The 24,672-nt window shown below is 32.8% G+C and overlaps 4 protein-coding genes across 4 annotated transcripts in view; 2 read left to right on the forward strand and 2 right to left on the reverse strand.

The window, feature by feature from the left end:
• Agpat2 (1-Acylglycerol-3-phosphate O-acyltransferase 2) overlaps nt 1-7,703 on the forward strand; it is a 41,353-nt gene extending 33,650 nt beyond the window's left edge. The window contains exons 2-7 of the mRNA XM_085946584.1: nt 1,428-1,528; nt 2,510-2,598; nt 3,333-3,466; nt 3,832-4,013; nt 4,355-4,520; nt 6,164-7,703. Coding sequence (XP_085802710.1) covers nt 1,439-1,528; nt 2,510-2,598; nt 3,333-3,466; nt 3,832-4,013; nt 4,355-4,520; nt 6,164-6,342 — 840 coding nt within the window. The 5' untranslated portion in view covers nt 1,428-1,438 and the 3' untranslated portion in view covers nt 6,343-7,703. The remainder of the gene's footprint in view (nt 1-1,427; nt 1,529-2,509; nt 2,599-3,332; nt 3,467-3,831; nt 4,014-4,354; nt 4,521-6,163) is intronic.
• A 2,617-nt stretch (nt 7,704-10,320) lies between these two features.
• On the reverse strand, nt 10,321-15,660 carry UbcE2M (NEDD8-conjugating enzyme UbcE2M). Its single transcript, XM_085946585.1, has 4 exons — nt 15,458-15,660; nt 12,666-12,799; nt 12,302-12,469; nt 10,321-11,002 (listed from the first exon to the last, which is right to left on the reverse strand). Exons 1-4 carry the CDS (start codon nt 15,564-15,566, stop codon nt 10,862-10,864), a joined length of 552 nt encoding a protein of 183 aa, XP_085802711.1. The 5' UTR covers nt 15,567-15,660; the 3' UTR covers nt 10,321-10,861.
• A 1,124-nt stretch (nt 15,661-16,784) lies between these two features.
• Nucleotides 16,785-17,512, reverse strand: mbf1 (multiprotein bridging factor 1). The gene has a single exon (XM_085946848.1). It carries the CDS (start codon nt 17,356-17,358, stop codon nt 16,921-16,923), a length of 438 nt encoding a protein of 145 aa, XP_085802974.1. The 5' UTR covers nt 17,359-17,512; the 3' UTR covers nt 16,785-16,920.
• Nucleotides 17,513-17,863: 351 nt separating this feature from the next.
• LOC147071739 (general transcription factor 3C polypeptide 6) lies at nt 17,864-24,332 on the forward strand. The gene is made up of 3 exons (XM_085947351.1): nt 17,864-18,259; nt 18,977-19,147; nt 23,978-24,332. Exons 1-3 carry the CDS (start codon nt 18,082-18,084, stop codon nt 24,115-24,117), a joined length of 489 nt encoding a protein of 162 aa, XP_085803477.1. The 5' UTR covers nt 17,864-18,081; the 3' UTR covers nt 24,118-24,332.
• Nucleotides 24,333-24,672: the final 340 nt, after the last annotated feature.

Consider the following 24,672-nt stretch of genomic DNA (forward strand, 5'->3'; position numbering starts at 1 on the left):
TTCTGTGTTCACTGCGGATGATTCCAAAAGTCCTGCGCCCCTGAGAACTGTCATCATATTATCCCCATGATATTACTTTGCATTACCTATGTATATTAGTATATTAGTCTATGGTTTTATCCACAAACGACTCATTTTCCTATTCGTCTTTCTCTCAATGAAATTTCTGCATTCATATAACAAGCAATCACAAATTGTTTGAATTCCAACCTGCAGCGTAATTTCACTTGACGCCATTTTGGATGAATTGTGTATTTCACTTTCAGCGATACGTCTAAACAAAAAATGAACGCCTGCATTCAATTCACTGCGGATGTTCATCCGCAGTGACTCATCTAAATGAACCTTTACCTATTTTCTTTTTGCATTGCTCAACTATGTGGTATTTATTATGTGTGCGGATTTTGAAAAAACTATTTGAATTAATTTAAAATACTAGTATTTTTTAAATAGAGATCCAGATTATCAATCTGACTTGTGGAAAATTCTGTCCAAAAATTACAATTGAATCTGTATGTTTCTTCAAATTAAAAAAATATATGTGGTTAGCAATGTTCCCTGTAAGGTGTGCGCGTGTGCGCGCACATGTACCAAAATGTGTCCGCACACATGTTTTCATCTCCCGCACAGTCCTCACACAAAAACATTGTAAAATGAAGTTTCCTTTGCCAGATTTTAATTTTTCTCAAATGCACGAAACCATCAGATGCGACTAATAGAAAAACATTTGTTGCATCACCCCACCCCATTCGTCAAGGTGAAAGAAAACACATTTTTTTTAAATATTTATTTTTCATAAAAGTGTTTATATTAAACAAAAACAACCCAACATACAAATATATAGTTTTAATATAAATATAAAAAAACGTTCTGCAAGTTTAGTATTTAATAATTATATTTCATCAACAAATACTTTTTTCTTTTCAAATTTTTTTTTTATTTACTTTAAAAATTATCTTCCTTGGTGTTATCATGATATAAAATCAGTGAAGTTAATAAATATCTTAAAAATATAAGTTATAATGAAAAATTTTATGTGTGTTTGTGAGGGGGAGGTGTAAATTTACCGCACCTAGTTACGCCACTGCACAGATGCGTTGATGATCCGCACACACAATAGAAAAATTAGAGGGAACGTTGGTGGTTAGGTCATATGACTAGTGTCGGAGTGAATATAGAGATAAAGTAAAGTCTTCAAGTTTCATTTTCAAAAAAAAAAATAGTAAATAGGTACCTACTTTTCAATCTCACTTAAGAAATTTGAGTCAATATGTTTTTTTTTTATGATTTTACCGAGGCTTTCACTGCGACTCGCTGTCATATTGCTTCTTCCATTGCGTGTCCTGTTGTTAGCCTCAGTATCAGCTTAAGCTCATTTCTCATGAGTCAATTTGTTAATTATTAATGTCATTTTAATTCCTTTTCAGACTAAAAGAAAATGGAGGTCTCAACTGCACTGATGTCTTGTTTCATGGCTTTGCTACTACTTCTGTACCATTTTAGCGCCATTGGAAGGTACTACATCAAGGTAAATGGATATTTCATCAAAATCTATTTTTAAAATATTCATATTTTTAATAATAATAAGTACCTACATACGATACTCATTTTTATCATGTATATAATATTAATACATAATAATATCTCATATTATTAGAAAAGAAAATGAAAAGACATTGAAAGAATTCTACAAAACTTGTTTTGCTATCTCTATGGTTTATTTTAAAGCCATCTCGCGAGCCTAATACTACAAGGTTCTAAGTGTTCGTCCTTGAAAAAACAAACTCAACAATGAAGTAGTATTCTAAGCTGCCACATTGTTACTTTTGTTTCGTCAAGGACAAACACTTAGAACCTTGTAGTTCTCCACTCGCGATCTAGGTGTTCCAATTTCGTTGGTTGGTTCCACTTTGGTTAGTATCATGACGTATGATGACCATGGGCAGTAGGTAATATTATTTTGTATAACCTAACCGGAACGCCTAGCTAGACCCTAGACTTTAGAGGACATTATAAATTCAGTTTCATTAAATAAATTGTTCCATCCTATCTGTGGCAGTCGATGACTGGAAGCAAATATAACAAACTTATAAGCTACAGTTTTTCATGTGTTGAAATATATATTTATATAATATATTGAAAATAAAATATAATATACTCATTGAAATTTCCTGGTGCTCTTGAAGTATTTTCTACTACACCTATTGTTGATATAAACTACGACTCCAGCCAATTTATATTCTAGGTTATTTCAATAATCTCTCTTTGTACATGTTATGCCAAATAAAAACTGGCTTTGGCAATTAATTTAATGTTAATATATTTACATAATATCAATTTAGGTACTTACCAGTATTATTGTCCATAATTGAATTGGTGTGATAAAACTCCGTTAGAATGGTTTTAAAATAGAATATTTTGTTTATTCATAATACCTACATATTATAAAATACCTATAATTAACGAAATAGGTACTTTTTTATAAAACCAGTGTTATTCTGTTGAACAGTTCACCTACTTCATAGCTGCAAATTGCATAGCAGCTACAGCACCGATTCCTTTGATGCTGCGGAGGCCAAGAGACTATCGCAATTCATTGTAAGTATTTTTTTTTCCTTTATCATATTCATGAAAAAACTGTCTTATGTAGGAATATAATGTCACCTATAATGCTGTAATCTGCAGTTTACTATAATAAAAAGGAAAGATTTTACATTATATTATATTGAACCACATTACATTATTAATTGTATAATATATTATGTTTTTTTTTAATATTTTTTGTTTAAATGAGAGTTCTAAAAAATATGTACTACTAAAATCAGTGTGGATTTTTGATAAAAAAAATAAGTGAACACATTGCCATCTGTATTATAATACTAAAAACTCACAGTAGGTACCTACCTAAAAATAAATAAATTAGTTGCAAACTATAATAATTAAGTACATAAAGAAAAAATTGAATCATATAATATGTAGGTAAGGGAAACTTATGTATATGCAAGTATTATATGTGTTTCTGTTATTGTGTCTTTGAATCCAGAACCGGTACTCGATGGGTTGATTAAATATCTCAAAAATGTTCTAGCTTTAACGATGAGTCGTCGACAATCCTCACCACTTCAAAACCCTGTTATGCATTATTTTCTCTATGCCTCCAAAATTACCTGTGATGAAATTATTGTGCGCTTTGTGGTGTGGCAGGTAGCCAATGAGGTTCATGTGCGGTTTTTAAAAGAACAATATATTTATGTAGTACTCAAATTCACATGCAACAAATTTGGTTCTTCTCTTTTTATAATGTCCACAATAATGATATACTTTTTTTCAAGTATACCAAGCAAGATCAATCTGTTTTTTGCCAACCTGATGGGAATCACATGGGAAGTGCGAGGATTGAAAAACATTGATAATACTATTGGGAACATAGTTCTTATCAATCACCAGAGCGGTTTAGACATGTATCGTGAGTAAACCTTATTTTTAATTATTATAAAAAAGTTAGGTACAGTGGAGCATTGAGTTATATGTAAATCACGACTATTTAGTTACATTGTAACTATAAAAATTATATTACAATATATAGACATATCTGTTACTGATATAATATTAAGGTACCTATTTAATAAGGTAGGCTCCAAATAATCTGCTAGTAAGGAGTCTTTATCACTGGCGGTAATACCAGAAAAAAAAAATCTTCAAAAAACACTAGTAATCCAGCTTATCAGTATTATACCTTAAACATGCAAATAACATTTTATAAACACTAATACCAGCCCATTGTTTTATTATCCTTATTCATTTGTGTGATTATTGTTAATTTGCTTACAGCTCTGTCTGTGGCTTGGCCCTTAATGAACGAGGCAACGATCATAAGCAAAAAGATCCTCTTCTACCTTTGGCCGTTTGGTCTGGCCACATGGCTGTGGGGAACAGTGTTCATTGACCGAAGCAGCAAAGTCCAGGCTCAAGAAACCGTCAACCAGACTGTTACCGAAATTCAAGTCCGCAAGGTATATTATTTTTGATTTTGAGATTTAATCAGCCGCTTAGCGATACTGCTAGAGTATGAGACTAACAAACTAGAATTCCCAAATACCAACACCACATAACTTTTTAAAATTAAATCGTTAGGTAATGGTTGTTTGTGATATTCGGCAACGATTCCAAACACTGGTTAATTAATTAAATTACAGGTATTTGACTGCTGTGGCACTGCTATAGTAATAAATCAACATTTATGTCAAAAAAATAGTTCATTGGTTGGTTACCATAGTAATAACAAAATGTGATATTAAAATTTCAAAAGGGCTTCAGGATGAAAGTAATATGTGTTTATTTATATTCCATCTAGGCAAAAATAGTTATCTTCCCAGAAGGAACACGGCATGGTGGTGATAAGCTTCTTCCTTTCAAGAAGGGCGCCTTCCACGCAGCACTTGACGCTGGATGTCCCATTCAACCAGTAGTCGTATCAAAATACTACTTCCTCGATTGGAGGAGATATAAGTTTTCATCAGGTATGGAGATATGTAATAAAATATATTTTGAGTTTAGCTTAGAATATTAATTTAAGCACACGAATTAGTTTGAACTAAGTTATTATCGCATCCGTATGTAATGAAATCACAACCAGGAAAACCAGTGACATCTTTAAATTGTATGAAATAATAATTATAATTAATATTTAGTATTTAGTGTCAAAAGTCAATAGCACCACACTTTGAAGAAATAAAAAAGATTCAAAAGAAGTGTCAACATATTTAAAATAAACTGAACATATTCAGTTTATAATATATGCAGAAATTTTCCAGTTTAAGGCGAATTCTTCACTGAGCCTTTTTTAAAGAGGCACCTAGCGGAAAAATACGAAGCTTGCAATTTGAGACATTTTTTTGATAATTTACAATTTCAACTGTATTAATGAATAAATATGTATCTGAAAACATTAAAAATAAAAATATTTTTTATTTTAAGTCAAAGACAAACTTACAATTGTAAAAAATGTAATAAAATGTGAATTTGTTCTATCGGTCCGCACCCTATTATTACACATATTTTATGGTCATATTTATTATTAAAATTTAGTTTATTAAGTTTTCTAAGCATCACCTAAGCGATTTTTGACTAATTCATAGTTTTAATATTTTTAATATCTATTTTAAAAAACATCGATTTTTATAAAAAATATAAATGTGTATAACTTCAATTATTTTTATAAATATAAATAAAATATTTATATTAATATAAATAAAAAGGATTTCAAGTTATACACATTTATATTTTTTATAAAAATCGATGTTTTTTTTAAATAGATATAAAAAATATTAAAACTATGAATTTGTTAAAAATCGCTTAGGTGATGCTTAGAAAACTTAATAAACTAAATTTTAATAATAAATATGACCATAAAATATATGTAATAATAGGGTGCGGACCGATAGAACAAATTCACATTTTATTACATTTTTTACAATTGTAAGTTTGTCTTTGACTTAAAATAAAAAATATTTTTATTTTTAATGTTTTCAGATACATATTTATTCATTAATACAGTTGAAATTGTAAATTATCAAAAAAATGTCTCAAATTGCAAGCTTCGTATTTTTCCGCTAGGTGCCTCTTTAAAAAAGGCTCAGTGAAGACTTCGCCTTAAGCAAATATGCCAGAATGACTTCTCTTTCGGTAGTTGGCATAATAGCACATTTATACGTGCAAGTTACAAGACCGAAAAAAGTTTAACGGCTACAGAATTTTCACGTGATATAAACCCAGTAGAACGATAGTGGCAAACCTGCCAGAAAAAATATGAACTACACCAAGCAAAACATGTATGCAACAACCAATGCGTCTCACGAAAACTTGAAGAATGAGATTGGCGCGACAATAATCATTTTTGTGTGCAAACAGTTATTATCGAAATTTATAATTATTATAATTATTATAAAAAATTTATACGCCATCGCTGGCAGTAAATACACGCACATCATATACAGGTGCTATACCATCCTGTAAGTATATTATAGTGCACTGATCACTGGCTCTTATTGTTTCCATTTGATTGTTTACCTCCATCCAACAGGGATTCTTCACTGGTACACTGTAATTGCCCTATTTTGAAATTATTAAACCGCTAACCGCATTTCTAATTGCACTTTCTCAGGACACTTTATCCTCTCATTCCTGCCATTGGTTTCCACGGAAGGCATGACAAAGGACGACTTACCAAGGCTTTTGGAGACATGTCAAAACCTCATGCAGGACGAGTATAATAAAATATCTGCAGAAGTTCTCATGAAGGACACCAACAATAATAAGACAGCGAGTAAAAAATGCACTTGATGTTGTTAACTTATCGACATCAGAAAAATCCAAATCAATACTTTAAAAGTTGACACTGAAAGATTTGATTTTGATTTGTGATCTCCTGTTGTTTCTTCAAATAATATTTATATTGACATGTAATTTTAGGTTATTTTATTTAGCTTACCTATTAAGAATTATTATGAATATTTTTTTATTATGAATACATAAACAATTGCTGTGACCAACGTTAAAATACTGAGTTTCAGTCCATTCAACGATGATTCACATAATATGTATGTAAAGTTAAATATTTTATAAACACCATGTTACGTATCATATCATCTGCGTATCCATAGACTAATATACTTTGCGTATCAATCAAACTTTCATGGAATTTATCCAATGCAGACTTTAAATCATTTAAATCTGAATTTATAATAATATAGTAGTCGCCTATTTGACTCTTAGGTGGCAAGAAATGTTAAAATATGTTATCTACATGCCAAAACTCAAAACACGACTGGACTTTGACAATAATTAATTATATTTTATATCTGCAACTATGCACTATATTATATTTCTATATTATGTGTGTTTCTGACGTAATATAATATTTCAAATGGTAATCAATTTGATATTGTCGACGTTTTACACGAAACTAATTCATACCATAAACAAAATATGTCACTATTTTTAATTATGTACATTATTATTATAATAATACCAATTGCAGGGTAGTCCATAATATCACTTAAAATTACCCACTAAAATGTGTAATTCCTATGAATTTTCTGTTTTGTCAGCCAAGAAAATAGAATTAAGTAAGTACAAAAAGTAAGTTAAACATTATCTGACTGGATAATGTAAACTGTGAGTTTCTATAATATTTAACGTAATAATTATCGAATACACATTAACAATAATAATGAAAGTACATAATATGAGATATATGTACTGTAATTAAAAATCAGACATCAATGAGGAACCGATATTGCCTTATAAAGTAGATTCTACAGTTTTTTTTTTGTATTGGTACATATTAAGTATGTATGTAGTAATGTAAAATCCTATTATAATATAATATTAAAATGTATTATGCAACATCCCTTAACTTAACAAGTATATTTTTATAAACACTACAATAAATAAGTGTATTTGAAAAGAAATGTAACAGCAGCTGATATTAGAATAGTCTGTATAACTCTTTTTTGATTTGCTACTTTTCATAGTCGACTTTGCCATTTTTATAATCAATACGTCAAATTACGCAGCGGTTTAAAGTTTTTAACATAATTTCCTGTATGTCACCACCTATGTGTAAACTCATGTGTACATATCATTTATATACATGTTTTTCATTTTCTAATCTGTATGATAGGCGAATTTTGGGGATTTTTTTAGTATCACTTGTAGGTGAGATTTTTTGAGATAAGAGAATATTTAATAAATGACCACCTCTTTCAGAAATGCAAGCAAAAATGATTTCATACATTTTGTTCCATTGTTCACTGCACAGTATCGAACGCTACAAATATAATTTGTGATATAAGTTTTGGTGAAAATTGACATATAATCATTTTTCGGCAATTCTTGGAACAGAGTGTTTATGTATCTATTAATTTGTGTTTATTTTGCGATTGAGTAATCATAAAATTTAAGAAGTGTTGATTAAGAAATAAAATTATGGACTCATAATATTTAATAGTGGTGCATGTAAAATATGACTAAATCATCAAAACACTGAAAGTATGAAATATATCCCTATCTGTAACAATTCATTAGAGTGTATTTTACAATAAAATGAAAGGCGTTGAAATGCATTTTATCTTGTACAACGAAAATTTTTTATTACCCAAATTATGAATAAATAAATAATAATCATAATATGATGCCAATGAGCGCTAGTTATACGAAGCTCGAAAACATCATTGTTACTGGACATTTTTTTGCATGTACATATACATACCAATAATTTTAATATAATATGATAAGTGTTACCTGTGATTCGATTCAGCTATTCTACAAAACTCACATTTTACCTTTGTAGTGTATAAGTTTTTCCTTCCAATAAAAAATGTTATTTATATTACCGTAATTATATTGATTTTATTATCATTCCCTTAAAATTTCTATAACCCAGGTACATGCTTGTGTATACTTGAGCATGTGTAGCTTCATAGGAAACCCATATATGCAGGGATGCTAAGTAAATTGCTGATAAAAACCTCTGGCAAATAAACATCAAGATGCATTATCCGGTATGGTGATCATAATGCCAAATGCCATAATAAATATAAGAAATAATTTAACTATTATCAGGAATCTCATGGAGATTGTTATAAATATTTATACAAAAGAATTCTCCACAATTAGTGTTCATCGTTATCAAGAGCATTCCGATCGTGGATTCTTCAAACAACACTCCATTCATCCCTACCCAAAATAATCACTTTCCAATTCGGTACACCGAGCACACAGCAGCCATAGATAGCTTCATCTTGGTGTTGAAAATAGGATCGCTCAACATCACTCCTTGCTGGTTCATATGGTGAGCATGACCTGTAGTCAGTGCAGTCTCTTAATTTCCATAGATTTGGCGGACCATTTTTCTTTTGGCCATGTTTAGAGTTCATTAATTTTGCAGAGGTTTCCGCACCACATGAGCACTTCATGCTTTACAACTGTCTGGTAAGCATGCGTTTAGTCCACCAAAATAGTAGGCAGGACTTAAAATGTCTCCAAAACCAGTTTTAATTACAGCAACGATAATTTATTGAATAAAAAAAGAATGTACATATATTTATGTATTAACCAATTTTATTAATTTAAACTTATCTTCTAATAAAATATAGAATAAAAAAATGAGAGAAAGTTATTAATCACATTACAAAAATGTTAATCTCGATTCATCGAATGTTGTCTATGCTTTAGCATTAAATCGCAGAATTTGTCAAAAACTATGCAATAATCACGAATGTTCAAAACAGCACACCTCTTCATCATTTATTTTCCTATTTTATCCAGATAAGCAACATATCAAAAGCAGTCTTAAAACATATTATAATAAATACTTTTTTGATAAAACCGTTTATCATCAATTAACATTAGACATATTTTTCATTGGGTTTTTTGTATAACAAATACAATTTTTTCGTTATACTGGATTTTCACCATATAAATGTATTTATTTATTTCAATAAAATCGTCAAAATAGAATAAGATAAATATGCACATAAAGACAAGTAGAAATGGGAAAATTAGCATGACATTATGCAATAGTATTTTGAGAAAAGGATTTTTTATGAATTACACAATCATTTCAGCTATCTACTGATTTTAATTGCTAAATTACTGAATAAAGTACACCGAAGAACAATACTGCCCTGCTAAGTAAAAGGACAATATTTTTGGTTTTAGTGAAATGAGAACCCAGGATTTCTACATAATATATAGGGGCGGGTTTAGCGGTAAGCGGACTAAGCGGCCGCGTGGGTCCCCGAGATCTTGGAATGTCTTTAAAGAATTGTCTTACAGACGGATTTTGATAATTTCTGATAATTTTTTGATAATTTCTGTGATTGGGTGCAGTTCATTGTTTACTTTATTATGGTCTCGCTACTTAAGTCTTAGTTTTGCGAAAAATATAAACAACTAGGGGCCCCGGTAATTCGTTTCTAAATATTCAGATGGACGGCTATTTTACTTTCACATTCTTTAGTCTTCGTAATATGCAGTTTATCTTTATAATAAGCACGGAACATTATAAAAGTATGGATACATCATCTATTTATTCAGTGATTTTAGTTATGTAAAATAAGATTAATTTTTACAAGGTGCCAATAGTTTAGATTTATATAGAACGACATGCTTCTCAGTGGCATAAATTTGGCATTTATTTAACATGTAATAGTAATAAATCCAATCACAAGAAATTCAATAGGAGAGAATGAAAAATTAAAAGGTTTTAAATTCTAAATTTAAAGGGTATAAATAAATCAAATGAATAAAATATGCTTTATTAGTTGCGTAAGAGTGTTTTATTATATTTAAGTTACGAGCCAGGATATTCTTCTGGATCCATTGAAACATTGATATTTCGTAGACAAACAGAATAAGAACTAAATTAGACCATGCAACAATATTGATGAAATTCACTTATAATGACAAAAAATATTAGTGTACCACGTTCTGTTGCTGTCAATTAGTCGCATAATTGTCTGCCATAAATTTCCATAGTTTCATTGTGAAAAATAAACTACCATGTCCGCAAACAACCAAAAGAATATTATGACTTTACGATAACTTATAAATTAATCAAATAAAACAGAATAGTATGTATTATTTAGATTTAATTTATACAGTATTTCTATGCGAGAAACTTCCTATAGCACTGTTTTAATAGAGTGAAAAGGTTCGCTCAATGAGAAGTACTTCTAAATCGAAGATGTCACCCTTACCGCGTTCATCGGATGTGCTAGGCGAAGAAGTTTGTTGAAACATTGTTAAATGAATAAATTAAGAGATGATGCTGATGCTGATGTTTGCCGGGAGTCGACTACTTGAGGCACCTCTCGAAGTAGTTTGATCCCACATATCCGCCTCGCATGGCTTTCTGGACGTGCTGTTCGAACAGCCGCTTTGTGTTTTGCAGCTCATCGGCGGCTTCCTTATTTAGTGGATCCTCCGGGTTTGGTTCCTACAAAACACATTGATAATCAATTATAATTAAAAAACCACAATAATACTTGACGGATTATTATTATACCAATCTGGCAATGTATAAAATTGTAAAGTGGGACTTTCATTGTCTAATTTACGAAATTGAATAATTCCAAATTAACATATGGTATTTTTAGTAATACAGAATTATATCTACCAAACTGTTTTGACATGGAGCAATAAGTTTTTAGACAATATTTTGCTATTTGTTTTTCATGCGATAACGCCCACGGTGGCCGCGTGGCATAAGCGTTAGACTATAAAGCCGTGGGTCCTAGGTTCGAATCCTGGGTCTGCAAGTACACATATTGTTTTTCAATTTGTGTTTGTCAGGGTATGGACCTAATAGGTTGAGCAAGTGGCTGACATCCATTTCTCGTAAAAAAACAATATCTGTCAATACAAACCTCCACTCTGTGGAGGCCCATATGATCCTATCAGGATCGGATATAGTCGGAACAACAAAATGTTGTGACTTGTAGCAGGAAGTAAGGGAATACAGGAACGGTTTGGACATCAGAATTTGCTTTGGAGCTGAGCGGCGTATTCACACGCTTATCAGTCGGGCAGAGGAGGGACGCATTACTACCGCAGCTTGTATCGCTTGTTCATCAGGTGTCCCTCCTCTGCCCAACTGACATAAGTACGGGTTCCCAGCTCGGCTTCGCAGTAAATCCCTATGTCCAAACTACCCCTATATTTCACTACTTCCTATATTACATGATAATTATTAGAGTTTTATTTCTGTTTGTTATAACTATAGGTTAGTCATATTATTTCATTTAAGTATTGTATTGTCATGATTTAATCACTGAAAATGCAAATAAAACTTTAGAGGTTTTATAAGTTGCTAATGAATTAAGATCCTTAGATGTGTATTTATTAATTGAAAAAATACAAAGTTCAAATTCAATACAGATTTCATATCATATAGTCAATGAGCTTTTGAATTTTTATATAATATGTAATAATGTCGAAGTACGTTTCCTCTGTACATTCAGTTAATCAATGTTCACTGCCCTCCGAGAGGCAGTCTTCACCACTGCGAATATAATCATATTTACAAATCTTGCAAATGAATCAATAGCTACTGTAGCTGTAACAGCTCTAATTCCATTATAATAATTTTTCAATATAAATAATATCAGAAAGTTTTGACAATATAGGCATATATTGGTTAATTTTTTAACTATTTTATAATTGAAAAATGCCAAAAGATTTCATTAAAATTATTCAAAAAGGTTACACTGTTTTAATATAGAATATGACATATTACCAAGAAGAGATATTGTAGTCCATAGATGATAGAGTTGACTGTGAGAACCGGTTTCCAATCTTCCCGGAGGATATTAAGGCAGACATTGCCCTCTAAATCTATGTTTGGATGGTATACTGCTGTCTCGCATTTCACTTTTGGAGGTTCGTGTGGATAGTTTGGTCCTACCTGAAATCAAAATTAATGAAGGATGATCAATTGGTATGTCAATTTATACATTGACCACGGCATGGAAATGTGTAATTATTTTGGTTGAGTATTTTAAGGCATTGAGATCTAAATTTTAGTAAAAATTCTAGAATAAATTTAGTATATAAAAGTAGTTAGGAAAGGGAAGTTTAGAGATAAAACAATAAAGGCATACTTTAAAGCTAAAAACAAATCTGCCGCCTCGGTAGAATCCCTCATCTGGACAAATAATCAGTTTGAAGTTGAGGAGATCATCAGGGTCAGGAAACTCTGTATTGCAAGTCTTCGGCAGGTTCAATTCATTCAAGTCTGAAATAGATAAGCAAATAATTTATCCAAATGAAACAAAGTATGAATCATTCACAAAGAAATCAACAATCTTTTGTGCCATGATTTTAATATGATTGAAAATACATTTATTAGTTTATAGTATTTTTTATCAATTAATAGAGAGAATTAAAAGGTACCCTCACGTTGGCCTGGTAGGTAGAGTGACCGTTATTGTACAATTACGAAGCCGTGGGGCACGGGATCCAACCCGTGGTTGGTCAAAAGAAAATATGCAGTGCAAGGACTCCCACTCCACAGGTAAGGCGAGTGACTAACAACTATTCCTTGTAAAAAAATCTGTTAATACAACCTCTACTATTATTACGAACATGGTACAGGTATTTAAGTTTATCACATATTACTCCACACTCAAGAATTAAACGGTGTTACCACCACGCCCAGAAGATAATGCACTTCTTATTATTACCGTGTTCCCTTACATTATATTACAGACAACTACTAATCCACCGTTATTTTTACTAGTTAAAAGCACAGAATCAAGCTCTATAATTCGCCGGTATTCGATTGTCAAATTCAGTAGTCCGCCGCATACAAGTATACAACGCAGATGAGACGGGTTTATTTTGGAAACTTCTCCTTCGTAAAACGTTCGTTCATTGCGAAGAAAATAATGTTCCAGGGAGGAAAGTGCCCTAGGACGGCATCACAATTATGCCATGCTCCAATGGAACCTGGACACACAAACTGAAGCTTTTGGTCATAGGGAAAGCCAGGAATCCTAAGCCATTCAAGAATATCTGCCTCACTGAACAACTGATTGTGTCAAGTGATTTACTGTTTAATATTTAGTTAATAAACCTAGTTTATAAATATGTATAATTGAGTAAATACTTGATTTTAATTATAAATGAAACCGTAATTTTCTAGTACAAATTTCTCAAAAAAACTATTGAAATACCTGTTTTAATTTTTACCATATTTTGTATGTATGCACTATAATCCGCCGGTTTCACTAATTGGATACTTGTCTGGTTTTTGGAGTGGCGGATTACTGAGAGAGTACTGTATTTGGAATAGAGACAAGTATATTACTGCCCACACTTATTTACCATATAGGATAGGTTTTTAGCCAAATTCAAATAACTTTGATGCATACACAATTTCTGACAGTCGGTAAGGCAATTGGAGCCATTTATTGGTTGGCCTACCGTTAAGTAAAAAAAGACTAGACCATAGACTAATATACTCTATACTAGACTAGACGTAGGCTGGGGAGATCTGACACTTATTTATTTTCATTGAACTTAAAATACAAATTGCAGATGGTATTAGTTAGTTTTTAAAATTCCAATTCAGGGATTTTTTTGTTGTACAAAACATAAAAGAAGGTAAGTACCTACAGGCATTTTAATGCATCAATTATTATAGAGATAAATACCTATGGATTGGTTAAAGGGCTCAGTAAAATGAAGTAACCTATCTATAGTAGGTAACTACCAATGACATATTAAATGGACGACTCACTTCATACCCGGCGCGCACGAGAAATTGTGCATGAAAGTCATTCACAGATGTATAGGTAGATGTCACGTGACCATTGACGTATCCGTTTCCATTATGCGATACAAGCTTCGAGAATTTATAGTAATATAACCTTTATTGTAATGGCGTATTAGTGTCATGACTCATTGCGTTAGAAACAGATTCTCAGTTACTTACGACTTCTCGGAGATTAGACGCAAGTGAGCCCACGAATCACAGGCGACTGACTGTCCAATGGTTCCTGTCATTCAATTGCATTGAATAAACATTCATCAATATCTTAAAATGGCATTTTATAAATAATAAATAATACTAACACATGCAAAGTGATATCCCATCTTTCTTGGAGTGTTTAGTAGATTTTTTTACAATTTTTAAATAGGCACATTGGCATTTTGTAACACAATAATAACGGTGGAGTCGAAACCTGACAGTCAGAAATTTTGTATGGGCCGACCCAGCGGTGTCGCCAGACCGCTTGCAAGCAGAATGTTCATTTGAGCGTAGGATACCGATATTAAAATATGAATTTCGCCATCCGGCAGACCCGACACAAAGTGAGTGTCATTTTATTTTCTAGATGATTCGTCCATATTAATGTCATTGGTAACTACCCATAGTTAATAAAATAATTAATTATACACCATACAAAAACTAAATAGAACATTGCCACATATACCTACTATTATTTATTGATTACGATACATACTACAAAATTCAATTTGGGTTTATAGTATGTACAATTTTATCATGTAGATAGGTACCTACTACATGTTTATTCGAACATGTACCTGGTATTCTAAGTGTAATTTAGAAAAAAGAAGATAATTAATTTTTGTGTACTAAAAAAATATTTAACAACTACTTAGATATATTTAAACAACAGTAATGGATTGTAAACGCCACATGAATCATTTGACATGTTTTCAGGTTCCATTGCTTGTGAGTACATGTAAGCATAATAATTTATATGTTTAAATATGTGTTTTGAGGAACAAAAGCAATAAATACTTATTAAATGAGACAACGCCACGATACAACGATCTGCTAGACGTACTATATATTAAAGAAAACGCAATCTCATATTCTTATTATACATGTACATTATTGTGACAAATCAGAACAAATAGTAACCTTTAGTTATTCTTAGTTGTGCTGCGGAGGCTTTCTTTTGGTTTCCTCCCGGTCTTGAAGTACCTTCTTCATCCTTTTTTTGCTGCTTTAATGAGAATAGCTTTATCATTTTATAATATTTTATTGGATAATTTCTAAATTACTCGACCCACAATTTATTTTGACAGCACAAATGCAATTTGGTATAAAACTTAAACAGCTGTACATAAAGTTGCCATCGCAAAAAATTAATAAATTGAAAGGACCAAAGTAAATAAAAAAAGGCATGGTCTTTTTAATATATTTTGTGAGATTATTATTGGGCGCAGAATAATAAAAAATTATCAATTTTGTGAAGAACCTCGCTCGCACTTGCCAACTTCTTTGTAAATCCTTCACAATATAATAAGTATTGTCAAATAAATACTTTTATTCGGAAGCTAAACTTTATATTAAATGTAATTATGTAGGTACCGTAAAACGGGGTGAATAGGAACGTTTTCAGATTTCAAATTCAATTTAAACCCTATTCTATTTGACTGAAAAGCTAAATTCGCTTGCCAAAACTTGTGTCTGTGATTCAGAATTTATGGTTTGATGAATGGGAATACTCAATATTCACTTGCCATCGATATTTTCCCAAAATTATGGTCTGTTCCTATTCACCAGCGAAACGGGGAGTGAAAAACAGCAAATTTTATTAAAATACATGATTAAATAAAGACATTTATTTAGAAAACAGAAACTTTGATCGGTGGATTAGCTGGAACAAAATTATGTACCTACCTATTTAATTGTATTGAGTTCATTCTTGGACAGAGCCATGTTCGACAAGGTTTTGCAGACATGCGAATCGCAACGAACTTTTTCACGTCTGATAAAATAACAAACGGTCAAGTTTTCTGTCTTATCGGAGTTTCCAATAGGCAGAAAATAAATTATCTGTCAAATAACATACATATTGGAATGCGAACGATAGCATTTTTGCAATAATTGTACTACCTACCTGCTCTGAATCTTTTTACCGGGAACTGTCCCTATTCACCCCGTTCACGATACCTACACTTTGTTGAATGGAATCATTTTCAATCGCTACATCAAAATTTCTATTACCTACTCAATGTAAGAGTTTTCTGCTTATAAATAAAAATACATAAGGTATAGTAATTGTGTGATACACAGATTTATTTAGCAAACTTAATAAATTTCACCTTCACCTTCGTTTACCTATACGTACTAAAATAATAATAATTAGACTTGACAAATTCAGATTGCACAAAATACATACAAACATTTATTTCACTTGCAACACTGCAAGAAGTATCTAGAAAATGACATGACACGGAAATAGAATAAAAAACATCTTTATTAGTTCATTAATGGATGAATACAAAAATGAAATTTTAATATAACCACGATTATTTTTTTGAAAGTATTATGCATATCGTGAAAAAAAGGAACATTTCGCGCGCCCCCTAGAGACCTTATTTTTTGGCTCCAGGAGGCTGGAGTGCTTGGCCGCGGTCCTTTCCACGTAGTTTTATTCCAAGAGCTCTCTCTATTTTACCAATGACAATGTTGTTGGGAATTCCTCTTCCTGCTTCATAATCGTTGACGATCTGCGGCTTTTCGCATATTTTTGTCGCCAAATCTTTCTGGCTCATTCCCTTGGCCTGACGACCTTGCATTATCAGTTTTCCGAGATTCAATGGTACAGTATCATGCTTCAACTCTTCAGTCTCCTGATCGAGCTTTGACGTATTCTTCGTAACGACGTGTTGTTTGTTGCTGCCTCCTCCAAATTTTTGCTGCGTTTCAATCGCTACGCCTTGTCGACGTGCCGCATTGATAGCTGTCTCAGAATTCATGTTTACACTCTTCGGCAGCCGCCTGCGCAACATTTGTACTTCCCAATCCGACATGATGAGTAGATTATGTTGGACCAACCGATTAGGAAAATCCGAGTGATTTCAAATCCCACCTGTACAAAATCGTTGAAAAGTTGACGTATCTTATCTAAACACGGAAAATCGTGTGTGTATTTTTGTTCTTTCGAAACCATAAACAACTTCATGGACATAGATGCGTTTCGTTTTTTACATTCTACGCAATATTTCAAAATATTGCAATTCAGTTCAGTTTTGCCGTAAAATATAATAATACTACACATATGAAGGCAATAAAATTTTATTCGAATATAAAATAATTTGTATTCAACAAAAAATATATTGAATGAGTACCACCTACCTAAATGAATTTTTCAAACTAATTTTTATCTGCCTATCTCTCGTGACTTTTAAACTGTTGGTAGTAGGTATTTATTTGTAACTATTTGTAAACTTACCAAGAATATAATATGATTTATAATTAATTATTATCCTCTCCATTTTCTGAAGGAAAAAAAACTTTTTTGATTGGCATTTATGCATAGATAATAATAATTTGTTTAGCCAGCGCCAGCTGGGAGCAAGTGCCGAGTATATTAGTCTATGCTGCGAGCTGTCAAATTTGACAACACTCAAATCGAACAAAATAAATTTTACTACATACGAGAACAGCATAATATATCAATACTGTCTATAGTAAAACTTATAAACGTCTGCTGTTGTTTTTAAAATTAATAATCAAGTTATTAGTGGGTCGCAATGTTTGAGGTTATGGGAGATTCGGAATCGGATTCCGAAGAAGAAATATTACTGTTTGTTGATTTCAAAGACCTCGTCAAACCAGAAACAATGAATAGTAATAATATTAAAATATTTAAAGCAATTGGTTTGGACTCGGATAAACCAATTCTCCAACTGAACAACCATTTCTTTGAAGGTATGTACCTAATATTTGTTTTTTTTTTTTAATATCCATGTTGGATTCCAAACTGTCTCCATGGGTTTGAATCAAACATGTTTAAAAATAGGGTAATTTTATAGTACTTGATATAGTCTTTGTGATTGTGATCTTTTGAGACCAAAAGCCAAACCAACACCTAACAAAACCCAACTCAAAGATAAGTAGGTTGTGTTGAGTTTTGGGTTGTTTCCCAGTAGGTTGTGTTAGGTTTTGGTTTGGTTTTTGTCTCAAAACACTTTAACCACAATGAAAATATGGAATTCTATAAAATTACCAAAAATAGTTACATACAAATACAAAACCTTAATAGGTTTGAGCCATCAAAAAAAAAAAAAAGTCAATGACACCGACAAATCTTGTGGAAATTCGAAGTCTATTTGTTTTCATTTTATCAGAATCACAATAATAATAAACCTTTTAACAAGCAGCTCCTAAGCAGCGCATATGGGCGTTGCTGGAGTGGCGGTTGTTTTAACACACATTTTTATGAGAAACCGATTCGCCAACCAAATCGGTTCATTGCTATGGATCAATCAATAAAAAAAACCATGTAATATTTGACAGACCCACGATTTGAACCCACATACACGGCTTAAGAGATGGCTATTTTGATGACTACTCCAACCTGAACCAAAATGGCATTCAATTGACATTATGTTTCATATTGTATTTTGTACCTATTCTCATTTAAAGCGGAGTATGGACACTGCATGGGGACAGATTTATTCTTTAAAGAAGATCCCAACCCATCAGAAACTGTGGATCCAATTTTCGATAATCCTCCTGAAAAAACATTTCAATATGATTGCAAAACAAGAAAAATACTTAACCTCAAACGAGTATTTTTACGAGAGAAAAATGAGGGTAAGTGGCAATGACATTAATATGGACGAAGCATCTAGAAAATAAAATGACACTCACTTTGTGTCGGGTCTGCCGGATGGCGAAATTCATATTTTAATATCGGTATCCTACGCTCAAATGAACATTCTGCTTGCAAGCGGTCTGGCGACACCGCTGGGTCTGCCCATACAAAATTTTTGACTGTCAAGTTTCGACTCCACCGTTATTATTGTGTTACAAAATGCCAATGTGCCTAGTTAAAAATTGTAAAAAAATCTACTAAACACTCCAAGAAAGATGGGATATCACTTTGCATGTGTTAGTATTATTCATTATTTATAAAATGCAATTTTAAGATATTGATGAATGTTTATTCAATGCAATTGAATGACAGGAACCATTGGACAGTCAGTCGCCTGTGATTCGCTTGGCTCACTTGCGTCTAATCTCCGAGAAGTCGTAAGTAACCGAGAATCTGTTTCTAACGCAATGAATCATGACACTAATACGCCATTACAATAAAGGTTATATTACTCTAAATTCTCGAAGCTTTTATCGCATAATGGAAACGGATACGTCAATGGTCACGTGACATCTACCTATACATCTGTGAATGACTTTCATGCACAATTTCTCGTGCGCGCCGGGTATGAAGTGAGTCGTCCATTTAATATGTCATTGGTAAGTGGTAATGCTATATTTTTATTGCTTTCAATTTTGTAACCTTGAAATGTAGATAGATAAGGTAACTATATTTTTTTTCATGCATGATGTGAATATAATCTAAAATCAACAGATAGATACTTATCATTCTTAAATTTTGGCACCGTGTCTATACTGTCTATCTATAGCATACCGCATATATATCCACCTTGTGGTGAGACCAACGGGAACTACACACTGTGGGCCGCATTTCATACCTTGTTTGTATTGGATGTTTGCATACAAATGCATGCAACTTATTCAGCGTGGTCGTTTTAGTGTTCGTCTTCCCAGAACTAGTATTCTTGAATAGGTGCCTTAGTTACAAAAGCTGCATCTGGCGTATGGTTTTAAATATATCACTTTTTGTTACCGCAAATAGCTTTAAATGTCTCATAAAATATTTGTTTGATAGTCAATATGCTGGCCCTTCTTTACCTAAAATAAATGTAACACAATATTAATTTAAGTGATGACCAAATTTCGTATCTACATTTATTGTTATTTATTATTTGACTCATTTATCATTTGTGAAACAATTAACTCTTCCTTAATATTTGTTCTTTTTGTTACTGGTGGGTATGCTCCAGTTGCGAACGGTGGAGGTAGGCTGTTAAGATTCGACATAAATAGTGCACATTAAACTTTGTCAGTCAAACGTATTTGTTTTCATTGAACTTAGGCTACAATGTGTGGATAGTGTTGTTAGTTTATAAAATTCAATTCTTCTTTGTCGTACACTCATGGCTGAGGATCGTGATCATTTTTTAATTTTGCCATCCTTTGACCGACCAAGACTTTCCATCCTTCTCGATCTTCCGCTTCTCTCAGGGCAGAATGAAGGTGCCCCCGGTCAGCTCTTTCACTTTGTCGCTCCAGCGCGCAGACGCTCTTCCTCTGCTTAGCCTTCCCTGAAGGCCACCCAAAACCACCAGTCTCTCCAGGTTGTCTGGTCCGTGCCGGACAATATATCCAAAAAACTGCAGAATGCGTCTCAGACATATTGTCGAGAACCATTCCTTTATCTGCAGAGTCTAGATGATTGACTAGTTCATCCTGTGTTCTGTCCAAGAAATACGAAGCATTCGGCGCCAACACCACATCTCAAATACATCAATTGCCTTCCGCTGCCTTCAGGGTCCATGACTCGACTCCGTATAAAAATATAGAGAACACTAATGTTTGCACATGTGTGTTTTTGTCGCATCGAAATTCCCCGATCCTTCCATACAGTGGTAAGACGTGTCATCGCATTTTTTGCAATCTGTGTGCACCTTCTTATTTCCGTTTCACTTCCGCCTGTTCCACTAATGGTCGATCCCAGGCATCAAACTCTTCCACTGTTTCTAAGTTTTGGAGTGTACTTGCTGTTGGTAGAAGGTTAGCCTGATCGACAACCATTAACTTGGTCTTATTCCTATTAATAAGGATGCCGTATTTGCGACTCTCTTCCTCTACCCGGTGTAGAAGCTCTGTGAGTTATCTTTGAGTGTCAGCTCTGTGAGTAGGTACAAGTTTAAAAAAATTAGTGTAATGCAGTTTTCACACCTCCACATACATTATTATTTATGCGTGCATAAGGATTCAACAGTGTAACTAGAAATTGAAGTCTGGTCTCGAGAATTCTCGAAAAATAATCAGTAAAGGTGAATCTAAGCATGTAATCCTAAACATTAGTTTATATTTTATGAACTTTGTGTATTAATTTCATAGCAACATATCTAATTTGAATGATTTCCCCTAAATTCATACACTGCAAATACCAGCAAGAATCAAGAAATGTCATTTTTCCTGTCATAGGAATAATATGTCATTCAATTTGAGAATATGTTCAACAGAACATTGAAAAAAGTTATGTTGAATTTTGAATCCCTTATTAATTTCTTTAGCCGAATAAACATTCAACGTTCTATCGATCTATTTCATCTCAGCTCAATTATCATAGTTCGAATGGTATAACTAAAAATACCGAAAAATCATTAGTATCTTGGATGAAGTGTACAAAGCGAATGAAACATGTATTGTATTAAATATTTTTTATACATATGTGATGAATACTACGAAGTGATAGATAGATACATGTTATGTAACAGGGTTTCCCAAACTTTTTCTGCAATGGAACACTTCGCAAACCCGGAAATTTTAACGGAACAGTTAGCTTATTTTTTAGATTGATTCCTACTAGTTAAAATTTAAAAAAAATAATGACTTTGATAATTTTGACTCCTTGAATTATATCTTTTTGATATCAGGCACAATATTGGTAAGTTGCATTCTAATATCTGGTGTGGCGTCGAGCCTGTTCCTGCACTTTGACTTCGTTGCAGCATAAATAGAAAATCCTGCTTCGGATAAATAGGTAGTAGAAAACGGAAGTAAAACAATCATGGCCCCCATATCCTGAAGCGGGCCTTCAGGCTAGGATCTTTGGCGGCCCCCCTACCTATCTCTAATGTTAAAGGCAGTGTGTCACATCACATTAACAAATTTTGTTACAGCTCAAATTAACGGCCCTTAGCAGACCCGCAGCGGACCTTAGAACTTAGCGGACCGCAGGCGACTTTTTTTTAATTTAAAATTAAAGCAAATTTGTGATGTGTGTTTATCTTACTTATCTGATCAATCCGCCACGCCGGGCCCATCCAGAGCCCGTGCCCTCAGGCTAAATCCCTGTCAGCCCCCCCTTGTGGGGGGCATGAAAACAATAATAGCTCGTTTTGAAAAATTGGGGTACTCTTCTGACAAACTCGCCCAGAAATCATTTAAAGGCTGATCTTCAAATCAGAGTCACTAATCAAATCAATAAGATTTTCATAGTCACTTGCGCTTAAGCCTACTGGTTTAGCTGTCACGAAAAATGGATTCCGAACCCAGGAATCGTCCTTACTAGTTGTCAGAAAATATTGCAAAAGTGTATAAAATCTTTCCAAATTGTCGCGGAACACCTATTCAGGTTCGGTGGAACACTTCTGTTCCGCGGAACATAGTTTGGGAAACCCTGATATAAAACATGCAACTGAGTAAACGGGGAATCTCGAAAAAAGATTAGAGCTCTATACGGTTAGGAAAAAGTTCGTATGCTGGTACAGTTTCTTTAAATAGTTTAATGATGGTGTCGCAAAATTCCCGCAAGAAGTAATAAAAACACAGATTTTTAATTAAAATTCGTAATATTTTTATTGATTCATAAAGTATACAGTATTGAGTATAGGGTTATATCGGGTAAATGGCATCCACGGCTTTGCTGGCACATACGCACGCTTTTGTCGAGTTTTTCCATGACCGTTTTGCATTAATGTGGCTGAATTTCGTTGATACAGAGCTCAATTTCATTGTGGATGCATTTGCTTCTCAACAATCACTCGTGGATTTTCTGAACCCCAAATGCGATAATTTTGTCGATTAACGAAGCCGTCAAGATGAAAATGAACCTCAGCGCTGAAGATGATTTTGTTCGAAAAATCAGCATCCACTTGTTGTTGCATAATCCATTCAACGAACTTTCTTCGCTGTGCGTGGTCAGTAGGCTTCAGTTCTTGAGTAAATTGAACTTTGTAAGCCTGAAGATGCAAATCTTTCGTGAGAATACGCTGTTGAGAGCTTCTCGAAACGTCCAATTGTTGACCACGGTGCCGAATTGAATGTTCCTGGGCTCTCAGCAACACTCACGAACTGCTTCGATGTTCTGTGTTGAACGACGGCCAGAGTGTATACGATCACCATTGATACAGTCTCCCTGATTTTTTAAATTAATCTCTTCACAGTTGATGGAGTTAAATCACTATTCCGACCAGCTTTTCTACGAAAATTGCGAACTGTAGCTGCCAAACCTTCATTATCTTAAAAATAATGCTCAAAACTGAAAACGCGCTGTTCTTTCGTATAGCGCTCCATTTTTAATAACCCTGAATCTTTTTTTTCGTTGACAACACTCTACTGCACAAATGGCGCAAAATTCAAACTTTGCGTGAATTTTGGAACACATTTATAATATGTTATATTGTATTCTTGTTTATGTAATCATAAAACAATAATGACTAAAAGTGTATTGAATTTATTACGGTATATAATAATAATTGTTAACATCATGTACATCTACCATTAGTTTTGTCACGTGTTGAAATAGTTTTTATTTATTTTAAATTTTAGATGTCAACGAGACACCGGAGTCAGTAGATTTACACATCGAGCCGCACGCGTCTTCGATTGAAGAAGCATTAGCAAAAGTAGAAAATTACTTTCATAAGGTTGACATTCTTGAAAATCAAGAAAATAACGATCAAAAATAATTAAAGACTTTATCTCAAGTGTACACACATTTTATGATTCTGAATAGATTGGATACCCAATAAAATTTTTGTTTATTATAAATACTTATAATACTAACTACCTTTTGATAATGTCTTGGGAAAGGTGTGGTCGATTCTAAATAATAAATTACTATAATTACATAATCATATTGTAAGATATATTTTTACGAAATAAAAAAGATATTTTTAAGTGTAAGGTTTCGAGTTTCATTATTTATTTATTATTAAGTTTTTTATCCTTTTCGTTGGTTAGCCTTGACATTGAATTATGTCAAATTCGATGAAAGAAGTAGTCTACGAATATGTTGTTACTATAAACTGATATATTAATATTTTGTAGTTGTGATCCTTATCGTCACAACCACAAAATAAAAGGAGAAAACTGAGAAAGTGTCGACAGCTAGGTAGCTGGAGTAGAGTATAAAAAAAGAACAGAGCATGAGACAAAGGCTTGGGTTGCGTGCATCCTTTTCAAGCTGAACAAAATTACTTCCGTAACCTCGCAACTGACAACTGTAAAAATTAAATTTGAAT

This window comes from Rhyacophila brunnea, unplaced genomic scaffold (genome assembly GCF_057557595.1).
Source record: "Rhyacophila brunnea isolate RB1 unplaced genomic scaffold, BYU_Rbru_1.0 scaffold_2, whole genome shotgun sequence".
NCBI lineage: Eukaryota > Metazoa > Arthropoda > Insecta > Trichoptera > Rhyacophilidae > Rhyacophila > Rhyacophila brunnea.

Bases quoted from the DNA above. Each gene is read 5' to 3' on its own strand.
- mbf1 (XM_085946848.1), bottom strand. From the start codon at position 17,358: ATGTCGGATTGGGAAGTACAAATGTTGCGCAGGCGGCTGCCGAAGAGT.
- UbcE2M (XM_085946585.1), bottom strand. From the start codon at position 15,566: ATGATAAAGCTATTCTCATTAAAGCAGCAAAAAAAGGATGAAGAAGGT. The intron at 12,800-15,457 runs GTTACTATTTGT...TATCTATTTCAG, and splicing joins ACAACTAAGAATAACTAAAG to ACTTGAATGAATTGAACCTG. The intron at 11,003-12,301 runs GTAATATGTCAT...TGTGTTTTGTAG, and splicing joins GACTACAATATCTCTTCTTG to GAACCAAACCCGGAGGATCC.
- LOC147071739 (XM_085947351.1), top strand. From the start codon at position 18,082: ATGTTTGAGGTTATGGGAGATTCGGAATCGGATTCCGAAGAAGAAATA. The intron at 18,260-18,976 runs GTATGTACCTAA...TCTCATTTAAAG, and splicing joins GAACAACCATTTCTTTGAAG to CGGAGTATGGACACTGCATG. The intron at 19,148-23,977 runs GTAAGTGGCAAT...TTTAAATTTTAG, and splicing joins TTTACGAGAGAAAAATGAGG to ATGTCAACGAGACACCGGAG.